At 40.6% G+C, this 27,914-nt stretch overlaps 1 protein-coding gene across 2 annotated transcripts in view; it reads left to right on the top strand.

Moving 5' to 3' along the window:
• LOC124776906 overlaps positions 1–27,914 on the top strand; it is a 213,864-nt gene that overhangs the window by 17,566 nt on the left and 168,384 nt on the right. For both annotated transcript variants that reach the window (XM_047252121.1, XM_047252112.1), the window contains exons 2-3: positions 13,363–13,426; positions 25,577–25,770. In XM_047252121.1, the coding sequence (XP_047108077.1) occupies positions 13,363–13,426; positions 25,577–25,770 (258 nt within the window). The remainder of the gene's footprint in view (positions 1–13,362; positions 13,427–25,576; positions 25,771–27,914) is intronic.

Raw genomic sequence — 27,914 nt, 5'->3', positions numbered from 1 at the left:
TGCAACTACTGAAACGGCTGCTGCCCCTCTACAGGAATCACACGTTTGTCTGGCCTCTCAACAGATGCCCCTACATTGTGGTTGCACCGACAGTATGGCTAACTGTATTGCTGATGAGGCACACAAGCCTCCCCCCCCCCCCCCCTCCCTCCCTCCTAACGGCAAGGTCCATGGTACGTGGTACTTAATTTTATTATTTTCAAAGCAGGAGATATGTCTAACTTAGAACAAGCAAATTCCAATATGGTAACAGTTTCCTCATTACGAATATAAATGTCATGAACAAGGTTACATGATTCTGATTCTGGATTCACAACAAATATTTTTGAGTAACAATTTGGGCACAGGAAATTTCCAGGAATCACATTATGTTTCACTTGGGAAGCTGTTTCACTCTCACATAACAGGGACAAATGTTCAAGTTTCATTTCCCTCAAACCTGTAGTAAAATACTTTTTATGAACTTTAAGTGGATCGCTGCACTTTCTTCCAAAAATGTGGTTGTACTTCAGAATATATTTCTCCTCATGATAGTCACACACTGATGTTACAGAAGAACTTACTTGAAATTTAAACAAAGTTTGCCTTGACATTTTTCAAGTTTTTTGAAACTGAAACGTAAACTGTTTTGTGACACACTTCTCTTGCTCGCTGTCCAACAGATCACTGTTCATCCATGTTATTGCATTCCAATTAATCTCTCAAAATTAATTACAAATTACACACAGAACAAAGCACATAACACATTCTACACTCTCGATGAAGTATGTACATCCACTCTAACAGAGGTTTCAGAACAGACTGACTACAACAATGCCAAACCCAGCAATAATGTACTTCTGCAATGTCACATCCAGCATTAATGTACTTCTTTATTGACAATAAACCTAAACGGGCATTTTTATTACCATAGAACAAATGCGAAAGCTCCAATTGTTTAATATTGCATTATTAAAAATAAATAAACTGAATGAATATTGGGTGATAGTGTTAACTAAATATATGTCACAATTAAATTTTATCACAATGAAACAATAAACCATTTAAATAGGTAACAGCCATAAGATCAGTTTTAGAGTAATGTGCATTATTTCCTAATTTTCAAAAATTCATATCTATGTTCGCAGTCAGATATCAATGTTGAAATTTTTACATTACATTGCTATCAATAGATGTACAAACTGTGCAAAAATCATATTTTTATATTCAGTCTCACCTGAGAAACTAACCCCAAACTTTACACACACACACACACACACACACACACACACAAAAATGAACATTTTCAAATTTCAAAAATTTATAAAAAATTAAGGAAATATTTGTAAGTGTTCTTACTCTATATGAGGCTAGTAGAGTATGATATCTAAATATAGGATAAAAATAGACACTCATAAATCATTCCTTGTTTGTTATTTTTGGTCCTAAAAAGTGGATTTTTGAAAATTTGGATACCAAACTTGGGAGGTTATTTTGACTGGTTATTTTTGAATTTAGGGTATTTTGTGTAATAGGCAATGTTGTAGAGGACACTTTTCTAAAAACAATCATGTCAATTCGAATGTTGTAACTTAACCCAGTGCAGATATATTAATATTTTTGCTAACATCTCTAAGCTGAAACACCGCCACGAGCTTACAAACGAAAACGGCTGCCATTAAGTAAAGGTGAAAGGTAAAATTTTTTTAAAAACTGTTTTGAACTTATCAAATATAGGGCAATCACATATAAAAAAATTAAAGTATTTAAAAATGGTCAAGCTACCATCACTGGACCACTTCATATATATTGCCCCAACTGCATTTCGCTGATTGACATCGCTTTCACCCCAAAAATTCCCTTCCATACAGCCTGGTCACCTGTGGGCGGTGTATCTGCAATGATGAGAACTCCCTTGCTCTGTATGCCGAGGGTCCCACCAAAGTCTTCAAAAATAGGCACTGTCCTCCAGATCTAGTACACAAACAGATCTCCTGTGCCATTTCCCCACACACCCCAAATCTTCCCACCATCTCCAAGAACCAGCTACAAAGGTGTGCCACCTTTGTTACCCAGTATCACCCTGGACAGGAACAATGAACCACATCCTTCGTCAGGACTTTGACTATTTATTCTCATGTCCTCAAATGAGAGAAATTCTACCCAAGATCCTTCCCACCTCTCCTAAAGTGATGTTCCATCATCCACCCAACCTCCACAACATTCTAGTCCTATGCCATTCCCAATCCTAGCCCTTTGCTATAGGGATCATATCCCTGTGGAAGGCCCAATTGCATGACCTGCCCAGTGCACCAACCCAGCACTTCCTAATCCAGTCTTGTCACAGGCTTATCCCACCCCTTCAGAGGCCAGGCCACATATATGAAAGACCCATGTTATACTCCAGTTTGGCTGCAGTCATTGCACTGTTTTTTTGTTTTGGTAGGACTACCAATCAGCTGTCCACCAGAATAAATGGCCACTGCCAAGCTGTGGCCAAGAGCAAAATGAACCACCCTGTGGCATACCATGCAGCTGAACATAATGTGCTTGACTTCAATGACTGCTACACATCCCAGGGCATCTGGATCCTTCTCACCACCACCAGCTTCTCTGAACTGTACAGATGGGAGTTACCTTACAGCAGTTTTCCACTTCCGAAATCATTCCACCCTGAACCTAAGGTAACCTACCGTACTCGCACCCTCGACCCAACTGTTTCCACCCCTTCTAGCCTGTCACCTCTCCTCAGTTCACGTCTCTCACCCTCATTGTGCTCCGCTCACTGCCAATGCTACCTGCCTTTTACCCTTTCTGCTGCTCTCCTTTTCTACTACCTATTCACCCCCTCCCCCCACCTCCCCCTAAGGGGCTCACAACTCTTTTGCGGGTTAAGTGTTTGGCTACCAAGGAGCCTCAGCCTTTGCAGCATTACTTCCTTTCCATGCAGCATGCTTACACTTCTATTATCCATTTCTCTCTCTACCTTTCACGGATGGTTTTTTTGGTGCCCACCCTGCTTGGACCAGGCTTATGATTGGGCTTCGAGTTTCCACATCTGGCATATTCTACAACTTTTTGTTAAATAAACGCATGGTCCACATTCTTGGGTTTGATCTGCCACCAATTTTCAAAATTCTCCAGAAGTGCAGATTGTGCAGGGAAGGTCACCCAATGTGCTTTTGCTTTTCCATATATGCACCTTCCCTTTCATACAGTAATACACCCAAAATGCAGCACAGTGGCCATCCTGTTCAGGGGGGAGGGGTGTTGTTAAGTACCTGCACTGTGATAGCTCCCTGACCACGTAGGGATTGCACTGTTGGTGACTCAGCTGAAAATTTTCGATGCATGCCGAGGAGTACATGCTCATTGTGACTGGGGCATGGGGCCTCTAAGCAACAGATTACTGGCCAGATAGCCTTTGCCGAGGCTGGTTGGCACCCATGGGAAGAGCCCCTGTTCAAAGTGGATGGCACCACGGCGCATCAGCCACAAATTAAGCAGATGAAGTTCCCACTGCTGGCCATATGATGCCAGCAGTTTCTGTGAAAGGACATTCATCCTTCAGTGCAGATAGATACGCGGTGGGAGAAACATAGGGCTAAGTGGCAAGCAGGGCAATACTCCTCACAATACTTGGTTTGTACAAGGACTGATGATGATTCCTTCTTGGCCACAAAGCCCTTGTTCTTTGAGGAGAACTTAGAAGGCAAATTTGGAGAAGTAGCAGCCATCTGTAAAATGGGAAGTGGATCAGTTCTGATGAAAATGGCATCCCCTGCCCAGTCATGGGCAGTGCTCGTTTGTACCAAGCTGGGTGACATACCAGTGACTGTCACTCCCCTTAACGGTCTAAATTTAATTCAGGGCATCATTTTCCACAGAGGCCTGCTCTTACAATCTGATGATGAGCTATGTGCTATCTTGGAACGACGGAGTATACACTTTGTCTGTCGTTCTCGTAGGGGACCAAAGGACAATAGGTTTGCTACTGGTGCCTTCAGTTTGGTCTTTGAGGGTGATTCATTGCCTGATGAAAAGGTCAGCGTGATGTTATACTAATGCAGTGTCAAACAGTATGTCTCCCTCCCTCATGCGGTGCTTCAAGTGCTTCAGATTTGGCAAATGTCTTCGCGCTGCAGCACTAGCCCAATCTGTAGATATTGTGGATGAGCACTGCATGTGAACGCTCCCAGTCAACTGCAGAAAACACCATTCTCCTTGCTCACCAGATTGCACTGTTTATCAAAGAGAAAAGAAAATTCAAGAATACAAGATGCTGGACAAATGTGGTTACCAAGAGGTCAAGAAGAAGTACGAGCAGCTGCACCCAGCCTGCAAATAATGTCATATGCTACAGCTACAACAACGTCGCCCCTTTGGTGATGGTGCTCCCACCTCTAACACCTCCTAAAGTGAGTCCTTAGAGCCACTCAACCATGCCTGCACCTGTGATACTTGGGGGCTCCCCTCTTGCTGCTCCCCCACACCTACTTTCAGATCAATGACTTGCCACCCACCTCCCAGCCATAGACAAATCACCTTCCTGCTGTTCGCAGGGCCTCTCAATCATCCTCTTTACCTGAAACTGGTTCAGAGAAGCCCTTGCAGTCATCAAAATCCTCTAAGAAGAGGAAATATAAGAAAAAGCCCTCAAAGAAGAATGACATCCTTGTGGGCTCCATGCCAGCAGATTCCACCTATTCCACTCCAGTGGCTGTGGTGGAATGTCTGGCGGCTCCTGAGACCCCAGTTCACACCACGCAGTGGAACCTGGAACCTATGTATATTGATGCCATAACCCCTTAACCTGTGGCAGAATGTGACCCTAAGGCATAACCGGCTTCCCTATTCCCTTCATGGCCTCACTGTACATCGATAACATTATTCTCCATGGAATTGTAGCTGTTTTTTCCACCACCTGACTGAGCTAAAACATTTTTGGACCACATCCCCTGCCTTCTTCATTGCCCTTCAGGAGACTTGTTTTTCAGCAACATTTATATTATAAGGATTGTGCTGCCTTTGACAGGGTGTCAGGTGGAGTTTGCACATATATTCTAGACGCAATATATAGTGACCTTGTGCCTCTTAATACCCCTTTGGAGACTGCGGCTGTTAAGGTAAGGGCATTTAAGGATATAACCGTCTGCAGTGTTTACCTCCATCCTGATGGTGAAACGTCGGAGAACATATTTTTTGCATTGGTTTCTCAGCTCCCCCAACCTTTTCTAATCTTGAGTAACTTCAACACCCATAACACTTTGTGGGGTGGAACCACAATCAGTGGCCGCAGTAAAGACCTTGAAAATTTATTGGCACAGTGCTCCCTGCTGCCAGTGGACAAGCAGCAGCCAGCAGCAAGTTCCACTCTTAGCTCACTTATTTGTTTTATAGTTTAATTATTAATTTCTTTGCATGTTTTTGGGTACTTGCATAGTGTAATTCACGAATTTCGGGTGTATTATAATATTGTAGAGTTGTTGCATCGTGTTTTAGTACCCGTATAGTGTAAATTCGCGTAGTTGCCAGTCATCTGTTTGTTTTGTAAGGCTTGTGAGATAAAAGAGAGGGGGAAAAATTGTTAGGGATGGATAGGGATTGCACCTGTTGTGTACAGGTTCAGGGGGAATTGGCCACCGTCCCTAAACAGCTGGAAGCTGTGTTGGCCTTGGTCGACAGGTACCAGGCTGTTGCCCTGTGCCGCAGTGACACTGGGACACCCGAGGCTAGCACTTTGGTGCCTCTGGAATCTGAAGAATTGTCTAGGATCCCTGATGCCACTGTGCCCTCGGATTCGGTCATCCCTGCCGGTTGACACTTGCATGAAGGTGATTGGCGAACCGTGGCAGGGTCGCGAATCCCAGGGCGGAAGGCGAAAGTTGGTGCTGGCCGCAAGGCTGTACCCTTACACCTCCGTAACAGGTTTGAGCTACTGCCCACTGCTGAAAGTACCTCAGAGCCTGCAAGTGTGGCCTCGCTTGTTGCGGCAGTGGCTGGTCTTCCTGAGAGGTCCGGACAAGCGCAGGGGGTGGGATTGCGTGTCACCGGGAGCTCCAATGTTAGTTGGGTGATGGAGCCCCTTAGGGATATGGCAGCTAAGGACGGGAAGAAAGCCAATGTGCACTCTGTGTGCATACTGGGGGGAGTCATCCAAGATGTGAAAAGGGTACTTCCGTATGCCATGAAGGGTACAGGGTGCAGCCAACTGCAGGTGGTGGCTCATGTTGGCACTAATGACGTGTGTCGCCATGGATCGGAAGGGATTCTCTCTGGTTTCTGGTGGCTATCTGAGTTGGTGAAGACTGCTAGTGAATTGAAGGCAGAGCTCACCATCTGGAGCATTGTCGACAGGACTGATTGCAGACCTGTGGTACAGAGCCAAGTGGAGGGTCTGAATCAGAGGCGCAGACAGTTATGCGAACGTGTAGGCTGCAGATTACTCAACGTGCGCCATAGTGTGGTGGGATTTCGGGTTCCGCTGGATAGGTCAGGTGTCCACTACACACAGGAGGTGGCTACACGGGTAGCAGGGGCTGAGTGGCATGGACTGGGCGGTTTTTTAGGTTAGACAGTCTCAGGAAAGATCAAAAAGGACCCCAGTCTCAAAGGGTACAGGGCAAAGAAACGACACGAATCGACCAAGCAACAGTCAGTATTGTAGTTGTAAATTGTTGTAGCTATGTTGGAAAAGTACCAGAACTTCAAGCACTGATAGAAAGCACTGAAGCTGAAATTGTTATAGGAACAGATAGCTGGCTAAAACCGGAGATAAATTCTGCTGAAATTTTTACATAGGCGCAAACCATGTTCAGAAAGGATAGATAAATAAAGTAGGTGGTGGTATGTTTGTGTCTGTTGGTAGTAGTTTATCTTGTAGTGAAGTTGATATAGATAGTTCCTGCGAATTACTATGGGTAGAGGTTGTACTCAACAGTCCTATCAAAATAATAATTGGCTCCTTCTACTGACCCCCTGACTCAGATGATATAATAACTGAAAGATTCAGAGGAAACTTGAATCTCATTACAAATAAGTACCCCATTCATACAGTTATAATTGGTGGAGACTTCAATCTACCCTCGATTTGTTGGTGAAAATTTACGTCCAAAGCCGGTGGTAGACAGAAAACATCTTCCAAAATGGTACAAAATGCTTTCTCTGAGAATTACTTTGAACAATTAGTTCATGAGCCCACACAAATTGTAAATGGCTGCGAAAACACACTTGATCTCTTAGCCACAAATAACCCTGATCTAATAGAGTGTGTCATGACGGATACAGGGATTAGTGAACACAAGGTCATTGTAGCGAGGCTCAAAACCATATCAACCAAAACTACTAAAAATATACGCAAAATATATCTATTTCAAACAGCAGATAAAAATTCGCTTGATGCCTTCCTAAGAGGGTCTCCATTCCTTCCAAGCTGATTATGTAAGTGTAGACCAGATATGGCTCAAATTCAAAGATACAGTACCGACAGCAATAGATAGATTCATACCGCATAAGTTAATAAGAAACAGGATTGATCCACCATGGTACACAAAACATGTCAGAACACTGTTGCAGAAGCCACGAAAAAAGCACACAAAATTCAGAAGAATGCAAAATCCCCAATACTGGCTAAGTTTCACGGAAGCTCGAAGTTTGGTGCGGACGTCAATGCGAGATGCTATTAATGTTTTCTGCAATGAAACGTTGTCTCAAAATATACTAGAAAATCCAAAGAGATTCTGGTCGTATGTAAAGTACACCAGTGGCAAAAAACAGTCAATACCGTCACTGCGCGATAGCGATGGAAATGTTACCGATGATTGTGCCACTAAAGCGGAGTTACTAAACACAGTTTTCTGTAATTCCTTCATGAAAGAAGATGAAGTAAATATTCCAGAATTCAAAACCAGAACAGCTGTTAGTGTGAGTGACATAAAAGTAGATATCTCAGGTGTTGCAAAACAACTCAAATCACTTAAGAAAGGCAAGTCTTCTGGTCCAATTGGTATACCAATCAGGTTCCTTTCAGAGTATGCATACACAATAGTGCCCTACTTAGCAATCATATACAACTGCTCACTTGAGGAAAGGTCTGTTCCTAAAGACTGGAAAGTAGTGCAAGTCACACAAATATTCAAGAGAGGAAATAGGAGTAACCCATTGAATTACAGACCCATTTCACTGACCTCAATTTGCAGTAGGATTTTGGAGCATATACTGTACTCGAACATTACGAATCACCTTGAAGAAAATGACTTATTGATACATAACCAACACGGATTCAGAAAATACTGGTCTTGTGCAACACAGCTAGCTCTTTATTCCCATGAAGTAATGAGTGCTGTCGACAAGGGATCTCAGATCGATTCCATATTCCTAGATTTCCGGAAGGCTTTTGATACCGTTCCTCACAAGTGACTATTAATCAAATTGCGTGCATATGGAGTATCGTCTCAGTTGTGTGACTGAATTCGTGATTTCCTCTCAGAGAGGTCACAGTTTGTAGTGCTAGACAGTAAACATTGAGTAGAACAGAAGTGATATCTGGCGTTCCGCAAGGTAGTGTCATAGGCCCTCTGCTGTTCCTGATTTACATAAATGATCTAGGTGATAATCTGAGCAGCCCCCTTAGATTGTTTGCAGATGATGCTGTAATTTAGCATCTAGTGAAATCATCAGACGATCAATTCCAATTACAAAATGGTCTAGAGAGAATTTCTGAATGGTACGAAAAGTGGCAATTAGCACTAAACAAAGAAAAGTGCGAAGTCATCCACATGGGTACTAAAAGAAATCTGATAAATTTTGGATATACGATAAGTCGCACAAATCTAAGGGCTGTCAATTCGACTAAATACCTAGGAATTACAATTACATGTGACGTGTTACATTTATTTAGATTGAAGGTCTACTACCAGTCCCTGAACTAAGATCCTCTGCAGGTTTTCATGCACTTAACAGCATAAGCTGTCAATAGCCTTATGGAGCTTCGTATATTATCCGTCAGACCATTTGCGTGTCATTAATTATGAAATAAATTGTTTGCCAATATGTATTGCAGGAAGTAGAAGCAAAGTGTGCAGACTGCAGACAGACGCACATAAAATATGCCATCGCCAATGCTTCAAGGCAAGTACTGGCCAGCAATTCTGAGTCAAAAGTTACTAGTGTGCTCGATTGAATTTACCTTTGATGATGTTAAGTTCATTTACGTATATAGTCAATGGTAACAGTCCTATTGGTGTATGTACAAAGTTACTTGTGATTTTACCCCATTAAGAACCTTGTGTTGAGTTTTATGTGCTAGGAAATCCTCAATCCAGTCACAGAACTGGTCTGATAAACCATTTGGTCATACTTTGCTCATAACTGAATTCAGTGCTTTCTGGAACTCAAATAAAATGACATCAACCTGGGAGCTTTAATCTTTGGCTTTCCAGATCTCTCATATTAGCAAAGCAAACTGAGTTGCATAAGATCTCTACGAAATCCATGTCGATTCCTGTAGAGAAGATTATCATTATCTGAGTTCATAGTACATGAACATAAAATGTGTTTACAAATTCTGCCTGACACTGGTGATACAGACGTGTTGCCATATATCTGTTATAGAGGTGTAGAGGGACAGCTGCACAGCCGCTACACAAATTCTGTGTCCAGATATCCACATCTTCTTCACTGCACAGTCCTCGCTTTCAAGCAGATCAACTTCTGAGGTTGAGCATAAGGGACAGCAGTGACAGGGTTCCAGGCAATAACAAAAGCGGCTGAGGTGCCACAGTTAATTCGACAGGTTCCTGAGGCTCCCTCCAGTACAGAGCAGTAACCTACATCCTGTGTTTCAGCCATTGGGACTTTTAGCTTTCTGGGAACTGCTGACAACTTTTGCATCTTTACTCAACTACCCAAGTCCACATCAAATGTTTTGCTGATGGTAGGACTAACTAGACATGTGAACGAATCTAAGAATGGACACCAGGTAAGAATGTAAGTAAAGTAAAATTTTTTGTGAAACTGAGAACTGTGGCTGCTGTAATTGAAATCCCGTATATAAAAAGTATGAAATTCTCATGTCCTACAGGAAAATGAAAGAGCATATGGAATTAGAGCAGACTTGTTGTATGAGACCACCACATGTGGAAATCATTGAAAATGAACAGATCCATCATGATGGATACAAGCTAGTATCATACAATTATAAAACCAATAACAAAAACAGGGAGTGGCTCTATATGTGGAAGATGGAATTAAGTATGAGGCTCTCAAGTTTAATGAAAGTTGTGATGGACAGCTTTTTGAATGCTGTACTGTAGTAGTAGATAAAGAAACATGCCATCGTGTAATACTGACAGGTTACAGGACCCAGCAGGAACTGTCGTAGCCTTCGCAATGTGGCTAAAAACAATTGTAATGAGATTATGCAGACTTTGCTGGGGAATCATTATTATTTGTGGAGGATTTAATGTACATATCCTGTCAGATAACACTTACTGCGGGAACCTAGAGTTGCTGATGTCCAGCTGTGGATTGTTATTGCAACAGCTATTGGTAATTAATTGTAGATCCAGTGACTTGCAGTTATTTAGCTGTAAAACTGATAGTCACTGAGCTACGTGACCGGGACGGCAGCAGCTTCTTCAGTGTAGCAGCTTCCTTTTTGATTTACTTGATTCAATTTAGGTGGCAAAAATGTTAATACTGTTAAGCAATATGGTAATAGTTTATTGTTAATACAATATGCAGATTAAGGTTTTGTCATTTACTTGTCCTTTGTTGATGAATATTGTGACTTGGTTCACATCCCTCAGTATGCACCTCCTGTATGGAGTCTGTGAAATGTAGTGAATGCTGAATGAATGAGTGGTGCTAGTTTCCCATACTGCAGAAGTTTTTTATGATTATTAATAAATCTTTTTGATGGAGTGGTTGCAAGTAATATAACAATTATCCAGACATTGTTGAGCTAGATTTTTTTAAGTCTAGTGAGCCAGTCACCTGTGACATTTATCATGGTGTGAACCTCGTGTGAACTCAGAAATGAGTAAATTAAAAATAAAATACTGAAGCTCACACATGAAAGCTAATAGGCCTATATGTTTACTTCCACTCAGAAATGCATAGTAAAATGAACAAGCGCTTAGTGCAAACTGAGTCCTATTGCTGCAGCTATAACAAAATCTGGATGACTTGTTTACCCTATTTTGGGATATTTATGTCAAAAATGTGGCTCTGTGAATGCTTGAATTATTCTTTCCTTTGACTTTTACTAGGTGTAGAAGTTGAAACTGGAATTTGGTTGCAATGATTACATGTCTGTTGTTTGAAACTCATAGACGATATTTTATTCAAAATAATCTCCATTGCTATTTATACATTTCTCCCACCTCTACAGCAGGCTATGAATGCCATGCCAAAAACAAAACAGGTCTTCTTTTGAAGCGAACCAGTCAGTGAGCCATTTTTGTACATTTTCATAGGAATCGAAACGTTGTTCAGTGAGAGTGTCTCCCAGTGAAGCAAACAGATGATAATAGGTTGGAGCCAAGTCTGGTGAGTAAGCTGCATGCCCTAGTATTTTCCAACTCGTTTTCCTGACCCATTTTTCTGTTTGTGATTGGGCTTTACCATGGAACAATATGGCTTTGTGTTGCGATTTTATATATTCTACTCATTTTTCACATAATGCTCAATTTAAATTGATCATTTGCTGTGCTAGCGATCAGTGTTAACAGTTTCACCAGGTTTTAGCAGCTCATAATAGCTGACACCCCTCTGATCACACCAAACACAGAGAATTGTGTTCTTTCCAAAGTGATTTTGTATTGCAGTGGATGTCGATGGTTTGCCTGGATTCACCCATGATTTATGACGCTAAGGATCCATTTTTCATCACCTGTCACTATTTGAACGAGAAACAACTTTCTTTTCTATCCGGTGAGCACCATTTCATTTCATAAGTGCTCTTTCGAGTTGCTTACAGTCTTTCGTTCAGTTCATGTGGAACCCGTTTTCCCATTTTCTGCACCTTTATTGTAGATTTCAGCCGAAGAGAAATGGGTTTCTACATCATATTCAGTTGTTGCATGAGTTCCTGTTGAGTTTATCATCTTCATCCAATACGGCCTGCAATTCGCTGTCTTCAAACTTTTTTGGTGGTTTTCCGTGCTCGTCATTTCTCATGTCAAAATCACCACTTTGGAATTTTTTGAAACACACTGTTTTCCCAAGAGCATGCTTGCTGAAAGCTTTGACAAGCATTCAAAGTGACTCGGCAACAGCTTTCTTCCAATGAAAAACAGTGCTGTCCGCAAATCGTTTATAGGCACAAAACTCGACATGTTTACAGGTTTGTAACCGATACCAATGTGTGGAACTTGGGTTACTGTGTGTTGACATTAGTCTTCAGCCATTATGGAAAGCAGATGGTGCTGCAGATGCAGTCTCACGGGCCCTACATTGACGGCTAGCTCCATCCATAGGGAAATTCCGGTTTCATACATTTCGCAATAGGTGGCAGTTGCGGCAAGTTGCGGTGCAGGTGGTAGGTCTTGGTGTCATACAATACGCTTAGACATTTGTAAACATAATGCCATCAAAATGTTAGTCGATTTGTGATTGCATCATAGTTATTCTCGATTGAAGATGTCAGCTTATGACACAAATTCTCATCATTTGTGGGAAGTTTTTCGTTTTCTGCTTTAGCTTGAAGAAATCTGTGGCTGAGACTCTTCAAAAGCTGGGTAAGAGCTATGATGAGGCACCCATTAGTGACAGAATGGTTTCAGCACTTCAAGAACACTGACTTTGACTTTGAAGACCTGCACAGTGCTGGAAGAGAGAAGGTTTTCAAAGCTACTGAAACCAACAGAAACGATTATAGGAGATTATTATCAAAAGCAATTTTTGTGTGTGAGCCAAGCACTGAAAGACAAACAGCCTAAATGGAGCTATAGACCAGAAAAGGTGATTTTGCAATATATCAATGCTTGATCCTCATGTCACAAAACCCGTCAAAATGTACTTAGAAACATTGAAATGGGAAGTCCTATCCCACTCACCCTGTTCTCCAGGTATTGCTCTCTCTGACTACCACCTATTTGATCAATGGCTCACGACCTGGCCGACCAGCATCTCCGATCGTACAAATGAGTGCAAAATTTGATCAATTTGTGGGTTTCCTCAAAAGACACCTATTTCTTCTGCCACAGGATTTGTATGCTGCCTGAAAGATGGGCAAAAGCAGTGGCCAGTGTGTAAGCAAAGCAAAATTGTAGACTTAATACTTTGTTAACTGTTAATCTCGTCTTGTGTTTTATCTCTGGATGTTCATTAATGATGGAAATTAAATAATTCCATTAATGATAGTGTAATTTAATTTTCCAGGTTCGAGTTCTGCATGCTGACACACAGGACCAGGAGGATATTGCTCATCTGGTTGTAGTAGATGGTATGTAAAATTATTTCAATAAATTGAGATTATCAGAAATAATTTCAATTCTAGTGGGAGCAAGATTGTAGGCTGCTCACTTGTGTGAGAAGAAAAGCATGCGTTGGCAGAGTGTGTGGAAGACAGTTGACAATCAGATCAGACTGAAAACATCAACAGAAAACTTCTCAGAATTCAGCAAACCAAGAATCAATACCAGGGGGCTGCGCTCTAGTGTTGGACTGACAGCCTACACAATAAAGTGTTACATGGTTAGTTTAAGGACATGATTGAAGGCAAAGTAGATGAGAAAAGACCTGGTCTTTGCTGACCAATGGTACCCTGAAGAAGGAAACTGAAGGACAGATTTTTATTGCGCAGGAACAACCCATCAGTACTAATGCCATCAGCACAGGATGGTGAAATTGACAGAAGTAAGAAGCTGAGGAAATAACTGTTGCATAAATATTGGTCACATTGAGTACAAGAAGAGTATAATGCTGTTGCGTGAAACACCCACTGGAACTTACGCCAAAATTATCATCTGCTGCTGCCAAGGAATAAGTGGGACCGATCCGTAAAAATTATTCAAAAACAAATGTACCAAATTTCTGTGGGAATTCAGACTTCTGACAGATCAAATTTTGGAACACACTGCAGTACACCAGAAATCACAATTTTGGAGAAAAAGGAAATGTGGATCATGACATTGCTGCACCAGAGAATTGTATTTTTTCTGGGGATCTAAGGCACAAAACAGGGATACAGTTTTCAAACTGCAGAAAAGGACCATAAGAATAATAATTAGAAGTAATAGTTGGACTTATTTGCAAAGAACTATTTAAAGAAGCGGTATCCATACTGCACAAAGTGAGTACATCTGTCAATCTGTGGTTCATGTTAGGGAAAACATGATTAAATATTTCAGTAGTAGTTCTGTACATAATTGTGGAATAAAAGCCAGTTTGGACTTACATTTACTATGGAAAAACAAACAAAAAATTGAAAGCAGCATTTTCTGTCAGGGAATAAAATTACCTAATAAATTACCCAAGTATCTGGAAAGATTACTATAATAGACCTACACCCATCAAAAAAAGTTTTGCATCACCCCAGTTCCCAGAACTCCTGAAGATATACATTGGCTGTGGATATTGTATCACAGACACAGTCCCTTTGAGTGTTCAGAGATGACACTAAACCCTCCCAAAGATGTAAAAAACCAGGCATGAGCAGCATTTATTAGACAGAGGGGATCCGACAGTTGATCAGTTCCAGTCATTCCACCAGAAAGGAGGTACACGGCTCATGTTGTCTGTAGTTCAACCATGCCTAGACGGTCAGTACTGCAGTTCAATCATGTCCGAATTGTTACTTTGTGCCAGGAAGGGCACACAACAAGAGAAACGTCCGGGCGTCTCAGAGCGAGCCAAAGCGATGTTTTTCAGACATGGAGGAGATACAGAGGTAGGAACTGTCGATGACATGCCTTGCTCAGGCCACCCAAGGGCTACTCATGCAGAGGATGACTGCTATCTACGGATTATGGCTCGGAATAACCCTGACAGCAACACCACCATATTGAATAATGCTTTTCGTGCAGCCGCAGGACTTCGTGTTACGACTCACACTATGTTCAATAGGCTGCATGATGTGCAGCTTCACTCCCAACATCCATGGCTAGGTCCATCTTTACAACCACAACACTATGTAGCATGGTACAGATGGGCCCAACAACATGCCGAATGGACCACTCAGGATTAGCATCACATTCTCTTCACTGATGAGTGTCACATATGCCTCCAACCAGACAATCGTCAGAGACATGTTTGGAGGCAAACCGGTGAGGCTGAATGCCTTAGACACACTGTCCAATGAGTGGAGCAAGGTGGAGGCTCCCTGCTGTTTTGGGGTGACATTATGTGGAGCCTATGGACGCTGCTGGTGGTCATGAAAGGCACCGTAACAGCTGTATGATTTGCGAATGCCATCCTCCGACAGAGAGTGCAACCATATCAGCAGCATAATGGCGAGGCATTTGTCTTCATGGGTGACAATTCGTGCCTCCGTCGTGCACATCTTGTGAATGACTTCCTTCAGGATAAAGTCATTGCTGAACTAGAGTGGCCAGCATGTTCTCCAGACATGAAACCCATTGAACATACCTGGTATAGATTGAAAAGGGCTTTTTATGGACGACTTGACCCACCAACCATTCTGAGGAATCTATACCAAATTGCTGTTCAATCTGGACCAACAGTGCCTTTATGAACTTGTGGATAGTATGCCACGATGAATACAGGCATGCATTAATGCAAGATGATGTGCTATTGGCCATTAGGGGTACTGGTGTGTACAGCAATTTGTACCACCACCTCTGAAGGTCTCACTGTGTTGTGATACAATATGCAATGTGGTTTTCATGAGAAATAAAAAGGGCGGAAATGATGTTAATGTTGATCTCTATTCCAATTTTCTGTACAGGTTCCGGAAGTCTCGGAACCGAGGTGATGCAAAACTTTTCTTGATGTGTATGTATAAAAATGCAGTTGAAACACACATATAAGTAATGCATTCTGCAGAATTAAAGATTATGTGGAGAACTCAGAGTAGTGTTTAATAGTGGAGGGGACAACTACAACACCCTGTCACATTAAAATACACTCCTGTTTGTGAAAAGTGAAACACTCAGATGCAGTGGCCTGCAACACGCCACAATAAGAGGACGTCATTTAAATGGCAGAGTGGTGGTGTGCTTTTAGGCTCAACAGCACCCACTTCTGTGCGACAAAATAGGTCAGTGTTACACAATGCTCAGTCAGTGTGGAGCCGCTGTATGAAATGGAAACATTTAATTGAGTGCCACTATGCCTCACCGAAATCACAGGGTGGAATATCATTATGTTAGTGCATTCAAAAGGAGCAGGAGAATTCATTTCTGTCAGGCGGATGTGTCATTCTCTGACATTGCGGCTATACAGGGCATACTACTTCAACAGTGAGGTGTACATGGAACCAGTGAAGAGAAGAGGGCTGTACACAGCACTGACAGGGTACTGGACGACACTATGTGACCACAGTGCAAAATGACCGCAATCTTGTCTGCTTGGCCGTAATGGACAGGACAGCTTCGTTCAGAGTTGACACAATGTTGGAGCACTGCAACAGGTGTGCGTGTCTTCATCGACAGTTCGACGCCATCTACTGTGCGCTGGACTGGTGGCATACAAGCCATTCCATCGGCTTGCATTGACAGAACCCAGCAAAGCAATAGGAATGTGAACGACAACACCAGCATGCTGATTGGCTAAATGTAGTGTTTTTGGACAAGTCCCATTTCAACTTGTCCTGCAGCATAGTGTTTGATGCCGTCACGGTGAATGCAGTCAGGCAGACTGTATTGTCGAGCGGCGTAGTGGACAAATGCCAGGTGTGATGGTTTAAAGTGCCATTGCCTATAACAGGTGATCTCACTTCCTACTTCTTGAGGGCAATCTGAACAGCTACTTCTACATCATGGAAGTAACCAACCTTTTGCAGTCCAAACATCCTTTATTAATGCATGATCACACGAAACATAGCAGAGCATTCACAAACAACAACAAGAGTCCACACCGGTTCCAAACCTCACTGACTAAAGGTAGAGTACTCCTTGTTCCAGAGTCATGGGTAGTTGACGATCTCCACAAAGTGTTTAATGCCATTCAGCATTTGAAGAAAGAAAAGGCACCAGGAGAGAACTTTTTTTTCCCTCGATGTGAATGATGGAGGAAAAGTAATACAAATGGGACTTTCGAATTTGTTCATTGAATGTGTGCAATGGATGACAGTTCCCCAAAACTGCAACATAGCTGTAACTACTGTGCTATGCAAGAAAGGAGACAGACAAGGCATGAAACTGTAGAGACCTGCCAGCCTCCTCTCTGTAATGTACCTATGTTTATCAAAATCATCATCAACAGGTAGCTTTAGGGGTGGATTTAAAGTGTGGACCTGTAGAACTGTTGTAAGTCTTGAACAAAATTATAAGATGGAGAGATGACTGAGTTACCACTTCAAGATTTCAGATTTTGAGATAGCTTTTGGCTTGTTTCAGCAAAATCTGTACTAACTTTCTCAGAGAAACAGAGCATTTATTCAGCCAATATGAAGTGTGAATTGTAATTTATTAGTGCCAGAACATAAATAATGTAAATCAAGTCAAACATTTTAGTAAAGTTTCAGCTGAAACGGAGAACTGTTACTAGTAACAATATCCTAATAATAATGCAGTTTTGTCATAGAAAAAAAAATTGTTACTGAGTTACAGCTAGCTCACATTGTCTATTTACCCTCCATGAATTCTTGTACCAGATAGTAAAACGTTCTTTACAAAATCTTGTGGAGCCTTATTTTTAGATGACCTAGCTTCATGTTATGTTTTTTTCCTATTAGCTGATTGTATATTTTCGTCCTCATATGCCATGGTGACAGTGCATACAATTTATATTGGTGTGTGGAAACTATAAAATTCTCTTTATTTCTTATGTTTAAGTGTGCCTAAAATGATTCTTCTCGTATAGTTTTTGTCTCCTGTATAATGATATTATAATTTTGCTAATGTATAGGGAGGGAATGGTTTGGATTTGTATTTTTCAAAATAATGAGTGACAAGTTTATTTTCATTGTGCTGTACACATGTAGCTGACAGTTTTCTTGTGCTCCTTCAGAACACCATACCTAATTAATGATGATTCAAAATAACTATCATATTTGCAAACTGAAAACTGTTTAATTTATTTGATAGAATGTAAAAGTATATAGTCCAGATTAACTTCTTGTTCAGATTTAATTCAAGGAATCTGATCATATCAATTTTTCCCATAAGCTGATTGTTATGCTATATTTTAAGCTCTACACATTTTGAATGTGTGGTTTTCAAATGTACTGTGTTGGTTTCTGCAATACTCAACTTCAACACATTTAACTGGAACCAGTTTTCTAGTGTTTTGAGTGTGCTCACAGTAGAGCTTAGAATATTTTCTGCATTATCAGCTTCTATTAAAAGAAAAGTATTGTCTTCAAAGAGAACTAATTGGCAATTTATATGTATCAGTAAGTAATTTACATAGAACGGAAAAAAACATTGGCTATAGAATGGAACCTTGTGGCACACCTTTTGACACTGTATTCCATGAAGAATAATAGCCTAATTTATTGAATTTGAAGTGACAGTTACCCTTTAATTTTTGTGTTGCAGGTATAATATAAGCCATAGAGTTGTCCTTAATCCTATATTTATCTGATTTATAGAACATGGTAAAGATGACACATTGAGTTGCAGACAGCCACAGTGAAAAGACTGTTACACATTTAGCTTTCGTCCAAAGCCTCCCCCAGTAAAGAAAAACCAGACTGCTGGTCCTAGTTGCCAGAGATGGCGGTCTTATATGTTTGGTGTTTGCCTGAGGTGTGTGTGTGTGTGTGTGTGTGTGTTTCTTCTCTGAAGAAGACTTTGGCCAAATGCTAAATGTGTAACAGTCTTTTCATTGTGGCTGTCTGCAGCTCAGTGCATCATCTATATGTTGAATAGCAATCTATCCTTTCCAATCATTGTTGGTATTCCAACCTGGAGTTTCCATTGTTTAATTTATAGGTAAGCAAGAGTCAGTGGCTTTTGTAAGATCTCATCTAATCCTTTGCTTATCTTCAAACAATGGAGTGTAATGTACTGTGTGTATTATTCTGCACATTCAAAATTCTATTCTTCCAATCAGTCAAAAGTGCTGGAGTAAGTAGCTACAACCCCGATTCAAAATTTTGCTTATCCTTTCAGTTAAACTGTTCACTGCACCCAGTGTGTTTTTTTTTTTTTTTTTTTTTTTTGTTAGAACCTAAATTGATTACTTGACTGCTTTTTACAATAAAATTTTGAATCTGGGTTGTAGCTACTTTCTCCATCACTTTTGACAGGATGGGAAGAATAGAATTTTGAATGTACAGAATAATACATACAGTACATAATTATTCAGCTTCCATTAGACTTCATCTGGATAGTGAGAAATTTCAAATTGGAAAAGCAGTCAGGCAAAGAGATTTTGTATCACCAATACTATTCGCAGAAATCTTTGTTGAAGTTTTCAGATCCTTGGACTGGAGAGACAAAGAAGCAATGTTTATTATTGGGAACTCCCCTTCATTTGGCTGGTGACACTGTACTGTTTGTCTCTAGTGCAGATTAACTTCAACAGTGAACAGATGGACTTGTTCATACTTTCTGTAACACATCACACCCTAAAAGAAAGCCTTCAGAGATGTCAAATAAGTCAAGTTGTATGGTAATAGGCAGAAGCAGCCACTGCAGGCATTTGTGAAAAATACACTAACTACAGATAGTGACTATTGAGCATCTACACAAACTGAGAAATATGGGAATTCTCCTTAATTACTTTATACAAGTCGATGTATCTCGGTTGCGATCCTCGTCAGTCGCAGGATTTATATGTGTAAATTATTGCTTCTTTCATCTGCAGCAATGACTGTTAATGTGCAAAATGTTGAGTTGCACTGTAGTCTGCCCATAATTGGCTGATTGAAGAAGTTAAAGGGCTGGAGGAAAGCAATGGAGTACCAACTCCAGTAGGACCACAGTTAGTAAAGCACTCTGTTTGTTTAGACAAGCTCTTAGTGTGATCACAGCTTTAGCTTTTGCTTTAGGTATTAGAATGAAACAGCTACTTTTTTGGGGTGGTGGTGGGTGGTGGTGGAGGGGGGAGGGGGGGGGGAGAGTCCAACACTGCTCCCCTTATGCTACTCAGCTACTGTTATTGTGTAATACTTCAAACAAAGGTAAATGTAACATTTTGTAGACCGCTATCAGTTGTCTATATATTGAAAAACTCATGCTATATTTATATGTATATAAAATTTGCATCTTGGGGTGTAGTTATTTTGATAACAACTGAATCAACAGGAAAAAAATAAGTAAGAGTAAAATTGACCTGTAGCTGTGTGGTAAACAAAGTAGAGTTCTCAAAACCAAGTTTCTTATATTTCTGAAAGAGAAGGTCTACAACCAGTGTGTACTGACACTTTCGGCTTATTGTGATGAGGCTTGGATTTTGAAACTGAGGGAAAACAGTATGAAAAGGATAATTGCTCTGAATCTGGCCTTAGCATCCAGAGACCGTAGTCATGTTTGTGTGCGTGTGTTTTTTGTCTATTTCCGATGAAGGTCCTGTTGGTCAAAAGCTTACTTTCTGACGACAGTCTTTTTGTTGTGCCTATCTGTGACTCACCATCTCCGCTACTATCCTTTTCATAATGTTGCCGTATTCCATCCTGGATTTTCCACTATTTGAAACTGAGGGAGACATATTTTGGGAATGACTGGGAGAGCCAGTAAAGCAAACGAATGGGTCAGGGAGGAAACTTAATCTGATGGCAATGAAAATGACGTGTAGGTAAGTGGGATATTTAGACAGGAGAGGCTAGGTCACAGGGGAAGACTGAGATGACAACTTAATGGAAGGCGCAACAGGAGCAACTGAAATCACTCAACAGAGGAAAGTCCACTGGACCTGACGGGATACCAATTCGATTCTACACAGAGTACATGAAAGAACTTGCCCCCCTTCTAACAGCTGTGTACCGCAAGTCTCTAGAGGAATGGAAGGTTCCAAATGATTGGAAAACAGCACAGGTAGTTCCAGTTTTCAAGAAGGGTCATCAAGCAGATGCTCAAAACTATAGATCTGTATCTCTGACATCGATCTGTTGTAGAATTTTAGAACATGTTTATTGCTCACGTATCATGTAATTTCTGGAAACCCAGAATCTACTCTGTAGGAATCAACATGGATTCCGGAAATAGCGATCGTGTGAGACCCAACTCTCTTTATTTGTTCATGAGACCCAGAAAATATTAGATACAGACTTCCAGGTAGATGCCATTTTCCTTGACTTCTGGAAGGCGTTCGATACAGTTCCACCCTGTCGCCTGATAAACAGAGTAAGAGCCTACGGAATATCAGACCAGCTGTGTGACTGGATTGAAGAGTTTTTGGCAAACAGAACACAGCATGTTGTTCTCAATGGAGAGACGTCTACAGACGTTAAAGTAACCTCTGGTCTGCCACAGGGGAGTGTTATGGGACCATCACTTTTCACAATATATATAAATGACCTAGTAGATAGTGTTGGAAGTTCCATGCGGCTTTTCGCAGATGATGCTGTAGTGTACAGAGAAGTTGCAGCATTAGAAAATTGCAGCGAAATGCAGGAAGATCTGCAGTGTCTAGGCTCTTGGTGCAAGGAGTGGCAACTGACCCTTAACATAGACAAATGTAATGTATTGTGAATACATAGAAAGAAGGATCCTTTATTGTATGATTATATGATAGCGGAACAAACACTGGTAGCAATTATTTCTGTAAAATATCTGGGAGTATCCGTACGGAACGAGTTGAAGTGGAATGATCATATAAAATTAATTGTTGGTAAGGTGGATGCCAGGTTGAGATTCATTGGGAGTGTCCTTAGAAAATGTAGTCGATCAACAAAGGAGGTGGCTTACAAAACACTCGTTCGACCTATACTATAATTATTTCTGTAAAATATCTGGGAGTATCCGTACGGAACGAGTTGAAGTGGAATGATCATATAAAATTAATTGTTGGTAAGGTGGATGCCAGGTTGAGATTCATTGGGAGTGTCCTTAGAAAATGTAGTCGATCAACAAAGGAGGTGGCTTACAAAACACTCGTTCGACCTATACTTGAGTATTGCTCATCAGTGTGGGATCCGTACCAGATCGGTCTGACGGAGGAGATAGAGAAGATCCAAAGAAGAGCGGCGCGTTTCGTCACAGGGTTATTTGGTAAGCGTGATAGCGTTACGGAGATGTTTAGCAAACTCAAGTGGCAGACTCTGCAAGAGAGGCGCTCTACATCACAGTGTAGCTTGCTGTACAGGTTTTGAGAGGGTGTGTTTCTGGATGAGGTATTGAATATATTGCTTCCCCCTACTTATACCTCCCGAGGAGATCACGAATGTAAAATTAGAGAGATTCAAGCACGCATGGAGGCTTTCCGACAGTCGTTCTTCCCGCGAACCATACGCGACTGGAACAGGAAAGGGAGGTAATGACAGTGGCACGTAAAGTGCCCTCCGCCACACACCGTTGGGTGGCTTGCGGAGTATAAATGTAGATGTAGATGGTGTACAGCTGGGGGCTGTGACAAATGGGACAGTCTGGAGAAAGCCTTCACCCAGACCGTGTATCGGTTGGTGGGGACTGCTCCAAGTGACGATAGTAGAACCAGCAGGGGATGGTGGCAGGCATGCATAGGTTCGTAATTCAGTTTAAATGGTGCAATTGTGCCAGTGTTTGAAGCTCAGAAGCTAGAGGTTTGTGCAGGAAAATAAACAACAAAAAGCAGTAGATTATTAATGGTAATTGATGCACACATTAGTAAAAATACTGTGCTATATTTCTCCAGCAACTTCAATGTTTTGTTCAAGTTTTGAGTGATATCGCTGTGTGCGATGTAATGATAAAATTACAATAAGCCATCATTTTTATCACCAGATACCATTCATACATACATAAAGAGAAATTGTGTCACAATACTTTTTTAACTTGTCCACTGTGTTGCAATCGTGAAGCCTCAGACAGAGGATGGCATATGCCTGCACTTTTATAGGTGAGAACGTTCACAACTTTTTCATGTGGCCTTCTGAATAATGAGTCTCCTCTGCTCTTTACCCTTATGTCTGTTACGTTTTGCTGGTTCTCCAATCCATATTTTGATCCTAGACTATTACCACAGATTCTTTACTGTATTTGAGGAATTTTTACTACAGTTGTCCTCTAACACATGCTGTTCTGCTCCAGTTAACACTAATATTCATATTAAACAGCCTTTACCTTTACCACTATATAGAAAGATGGTAGTATGCTGCATATAGTTGCATAAATGCATAATTTGAAGAGTTGGGGAAAAAATAGCAGGTGAGTGATCGGTTGAGTGATGAAAGGGTGAGAAGTATTTCCTGTAGTTATCAGTAGTAAGCCTGCAGTGATTTATTCTTCTTGAGATCACTTTAATATATGGAGAAACGTAAGTAGTATTTACAGGCCCTGAAACTAGTCACAGATAATGAAATATTAACAAATAAAATAAAAACAATAAAATGTAGCTGTAGAGCTGTTGTGTAAAGGGAAAGTGTATACAGACAGGTAAATTTATACAGATGTATTTGATGAGGATGTGACAGACGGATGATCGTAGCCTCGTAGCGAGAACCTCGTACTTGAAATGGTTTAGGCAACCCTAAATCAGGATATTCATCCCCCATCTTGAATCTAGGACCAGTATCTTAACAAATACATCTCTTCTTTTGGTTTATACGTAGTGTACAATACTCCATTGTTTGTTTATAGAGAGTGATTAATTGTTAACGCAACTGCTTTCGCAGCTTACAGCCGGCTAGGGGCGTGCCGGCTTCTGTGCCCGAAGTGTGGGTGACAGTGAATATAGCGTGGTTTGTTACATATGTTATTTCCAACAGACGTAACATAAAAATCAAAAAAGGGAAGGAAATTACTCACATATATTAAGCAAGGAGATGGGAACTGCTTCCCTTCATTGTTCAAGTATTTCTGACACCTGCTTAGGAAGTTGTTTATTATACTCTGCATTCCCTCTGGAAATGGCAGCAATTTTTTAATGAACATTACTTTTAAGTTCGTCTAAAGTGTGTGGATTTGATTTGTACGCTTTTTCCTGTAATGCCCCCATAGATAAAAATGACAAGGTATTAAATTGGGAGAGCGAGGAGGCCATATGTTTTTATGATAACTCTATCTTAAAACATGTCATGGATCTCCTGTAGTAAGAAGTTGGCAGTGTATTCCATCACAGAGTCCTAATGAAAGCTCGCAAAAGCACATTTTCTGGTAGTCAATTGAAAAAAAGAAAGAAAAGAAAAGAAAAAAATGCTCCACAATGTTTTACACATTTTGCTCACTGTCAATTGATTCCTGGGAGAAAAAAAAAAAAAAATAGGGTCCACTACTCTTTCACTGCTAATAGTGCGCCACACTCCTATTTTTTGATCATCCAGGGGTTCATTGTGTATTATGTTAGGCTTTTCAGAACTCCAGTAACAGTTATTTTGTGAATTAATGTATCCGCTTTGATGGAACCATAATATTTCAGAAAAGAAAGTTAGGTGAGGGTCGATTTCTTCATCATGCAACCTATTCAAAGTCTATTCAAAAAACCGCAACCTTTTTTCAGGGTCATGTAGTTTAAGTTAGTGCACTGCAGTTACATTATAGTGTTGTAACTTTAGTAACTTTTTAGCCATTTGAGCAGAGCCATACCAAATTCCTGTTTCGTGAGAAAGATGTCAAACTGATTTTCTAGGAGACCTTTCCAGAGCATGCTTAATGTTATCCAGAATTTATTATGTAAGTGTAGTAGGGGACTGTGTATATTTCCTGTCAAGAACACTCCCTGTTTCATGAAATTTATAAATCAGTCAATGAACTGCACTCCTATTAGGACCTTCAACAGTAGGAAATTCCTCTCGAAATAATCTCCTTACTGCACCTACTGATTCTGTATGCATGTACGAATTGTACATAAATACCCTCTTAGTGAATAGAATACTTGTATTTCACTTGAAACACTTTCACTCAGTACTCTGTTTTGTTACCTAACAAATATGTGCAAGATTTCTACATAAATGAAAGCCTTGCAGTGAAGGGGAAATGTACTCTCCACCAGTGCCGCCACTGGCTGGCTGCTGACAGGGTAACAAATTCCCCGCCAGGTGGTTGCATTAAGGATTGACCACCCCATACTTGGAGAGACTCGGTGGTTGTCGATGTACTAAACATAAGCAGTCAGCAGTCTATCTGTGCCAGCTGATGTGTAATTCGAGACATTCCACAATCCGGATGACTCTCCTTCATTTTGGGGTGGATGGAACACAGTGTGTGTGGATGAATGTATAAGAGATGAGCGGGCACGTTAACCTCTAAAGTTTGATAAAGTAAAAACTCGAAGTAAATCCAAAATTTTTACGAAATTCTGAATTGTAGCACAGTGAGCACTAGACAGATGTTGGTTAGTTCTACTGTAAGTGTTTAACCTTATGTATTTGTTGTGTGAAACATTTCAGAGCATCCAGATGCGCAAGGCAAGGAAGGTCATCCACTGAATGTTTTTATTCTGGGAGACTTTCCGCAAAAGGATGTCCCGTTCCACGAAGAAGAAGTTGTTGCTCTCAGAGGAGGTTGCATCTCTGAAAACGACAAAGGGACACTTGAACTTGTGTTTACAAGTGATAAACGGAACACCATTTTACGGGAAGATGTAAGTGTTTCATTGTGTATATCACTATAATTACAAAATATTTTAATAATTCTGGACAGTAGTGACCAAAGACAAGTAAAGAGTTGACTGCTTTACTGATCGATAATATTGCTGTCAATTATTAACATTTTACTTCCCTCCTATCTGGACCTCCAAAAACAGTTAAAACAAATTTTAAAAGTGCTTATTCATTGTGTAGGAAGCTACAAACATAGTCCCCAATCTCCAGTTACAAACCCTCAGTTCATTACCAAATGTTAATAAAAATGTGAATACCTATTAGACAGATAATGAACTGTGTAAACAGTCCAGCATCAAAGCATCAAACTTAAGAAGAAGCTTCTCAAAGGTGTATACACACTCGATAGTAGTAGGACATTAAGGAAAAAATATTTTTTCATATTTTCACATGGAATAGTTCTGGTGGGGGCAAAAAAAAAAAAAAAAAAAAAAACCGTAAAGGTTGTCTGGAAACAAATACTTGTTGATATATGCATCAGTGTACTTTTGTTGAAAATGGTGTGTACTTGGTAGTGTTGGCTGTCTTCGTATTGATATTGATGTCGATTGCTCATTTCCATTTGGTTGTGTTTGCTTTTGTACTTACTCTTCTGACTGTGATGCTGTTGTCAGATATACACCGATAAGCCAAAACATAATGACCACTGTCCACCGCGACATTTTATGAAGCCTAGTAGCGTTGTGGGCACATGATGTGGCAGCAGAAGTGTGTAAGTGGAGCAGACAGGATGGGGGATCGCCCTAACGAAGGTACGAGCTGCAAATGGGGAAATCCATTGAGATTAAGTGACCTTGACAAAGGGCAGATTATTATTATGCAGAGCCTGTGAACAAATCTCTCAAAAACGGCAAAGCTGGTCAAATGTTCACGGACTACTGTTGTGAGCATCTAAGGAAAGAGGTGGAAGGACAGTGAAACTACCATTAGATAGATACGTCATGTTAGGAAGTGTCTTAACACTCCCATTGTAATTGTATGAAGTTGTCGGCTGTGAACTTAGAGGACTCACCTTGCTTAAGTAGGATTTGACATTCTTGCTGATTTGTTTCACTGTGGCAATGCCGACCTGTTAAGTGATATAAAGGAAACCAAATCATATCTTTTATTCTGATTCACTGTATAACTTAAGCCACGTGATAGTTGTGAATATTCTTAGTGTTCACTATGCATGCTAATTTCTCTTAATATGTCAACTTTCGTTGGATTTTGCATAGAGTTATTTTTGATGCTGTGACAACTACTTGTCTTACCATTTGTGATATTGCCTAGGCTGTATATATGCATACCATTATATTTCATAGCTTAGTGTGTGACATTTTACATGAAATGAAGATTGGTACTCATGTATGCTAGGCAGTTCTTCATCTAAAAATTTCAATGGAGCTCTTGTTGGTACACCATCTAGTGCTGATCTTTTTAATGAATTTACATGTTCATTTGTAAATCTATGATGTTAAATTATTTTTATGACATAACAGATACGCACACATGTCTAGTCTATTGTGCTGGATGTACACAAAGATTTCATTTAATTCCAATACTTTCATTTTTAAGCTTAAGTGGTATTATGATTACCTATCACTTCCTGTAAGATTGATATGTACACTCTTATATTACTACATTTATACCCTTTCATTATGCAGGAGCCTGAGGGTGGCAAAATGAATTGCTGAAACTGGTCGCTTTTAGAATAAAATAAAATATCCTAAAGCGTACGGTTGATGGTAAAGTTTATTGACATTGAAAAGTACGTACTAGCCATGTCCCCTGGCTGTGATGGACCAACAGAGATTCTATACACATTGATTTGAGGTTCTTCTGGCATCTAAACAAAATTCTTGATTCCATGGAGTGTGAACGAAGTAAAATGGAGGTCTGTTATTCTATCTGGGTGATGGCAGACATGATATTCTGCTATAGTTTGGCCAATGACATTAATCAACAGGAATGTCTCACATATGCTGAATTACTTTCTGAATGTAGCTTTCCACTTGGGGAAAATATTGAGCATATTATTCCAGCAACTTGTGGGCATGGAGTCATGTGAAGCAAGTGCAAGGAATCGCAGTACACTTCACTCAGCTGACACACTGAGTGTGAAGTAGCACGTGTCGCACGAGTA

This window comes from Schistocerca piceifrons, chromosome 1 (genome assembly GCF_021461385.2).
Source record: "Schistocerca piceifrons isolate TAMUIC-IGC-003096 chromosome 1, iqSchPice1.1, whole genome shotgun sequence".
NCBI classification, from domain to species: domain Eukaryota; kingdom Metazoa; phylum Arthropoda; class Insecta; order Orthoptera; family Acrididae; genus Schistocerca; species Schistocerca piceifrons.
The sequence above is the reverse complement of the archived record's forward strand: the minus strand, read 5'-3'. Positions and strand labels throughout refer to the sequence as shown.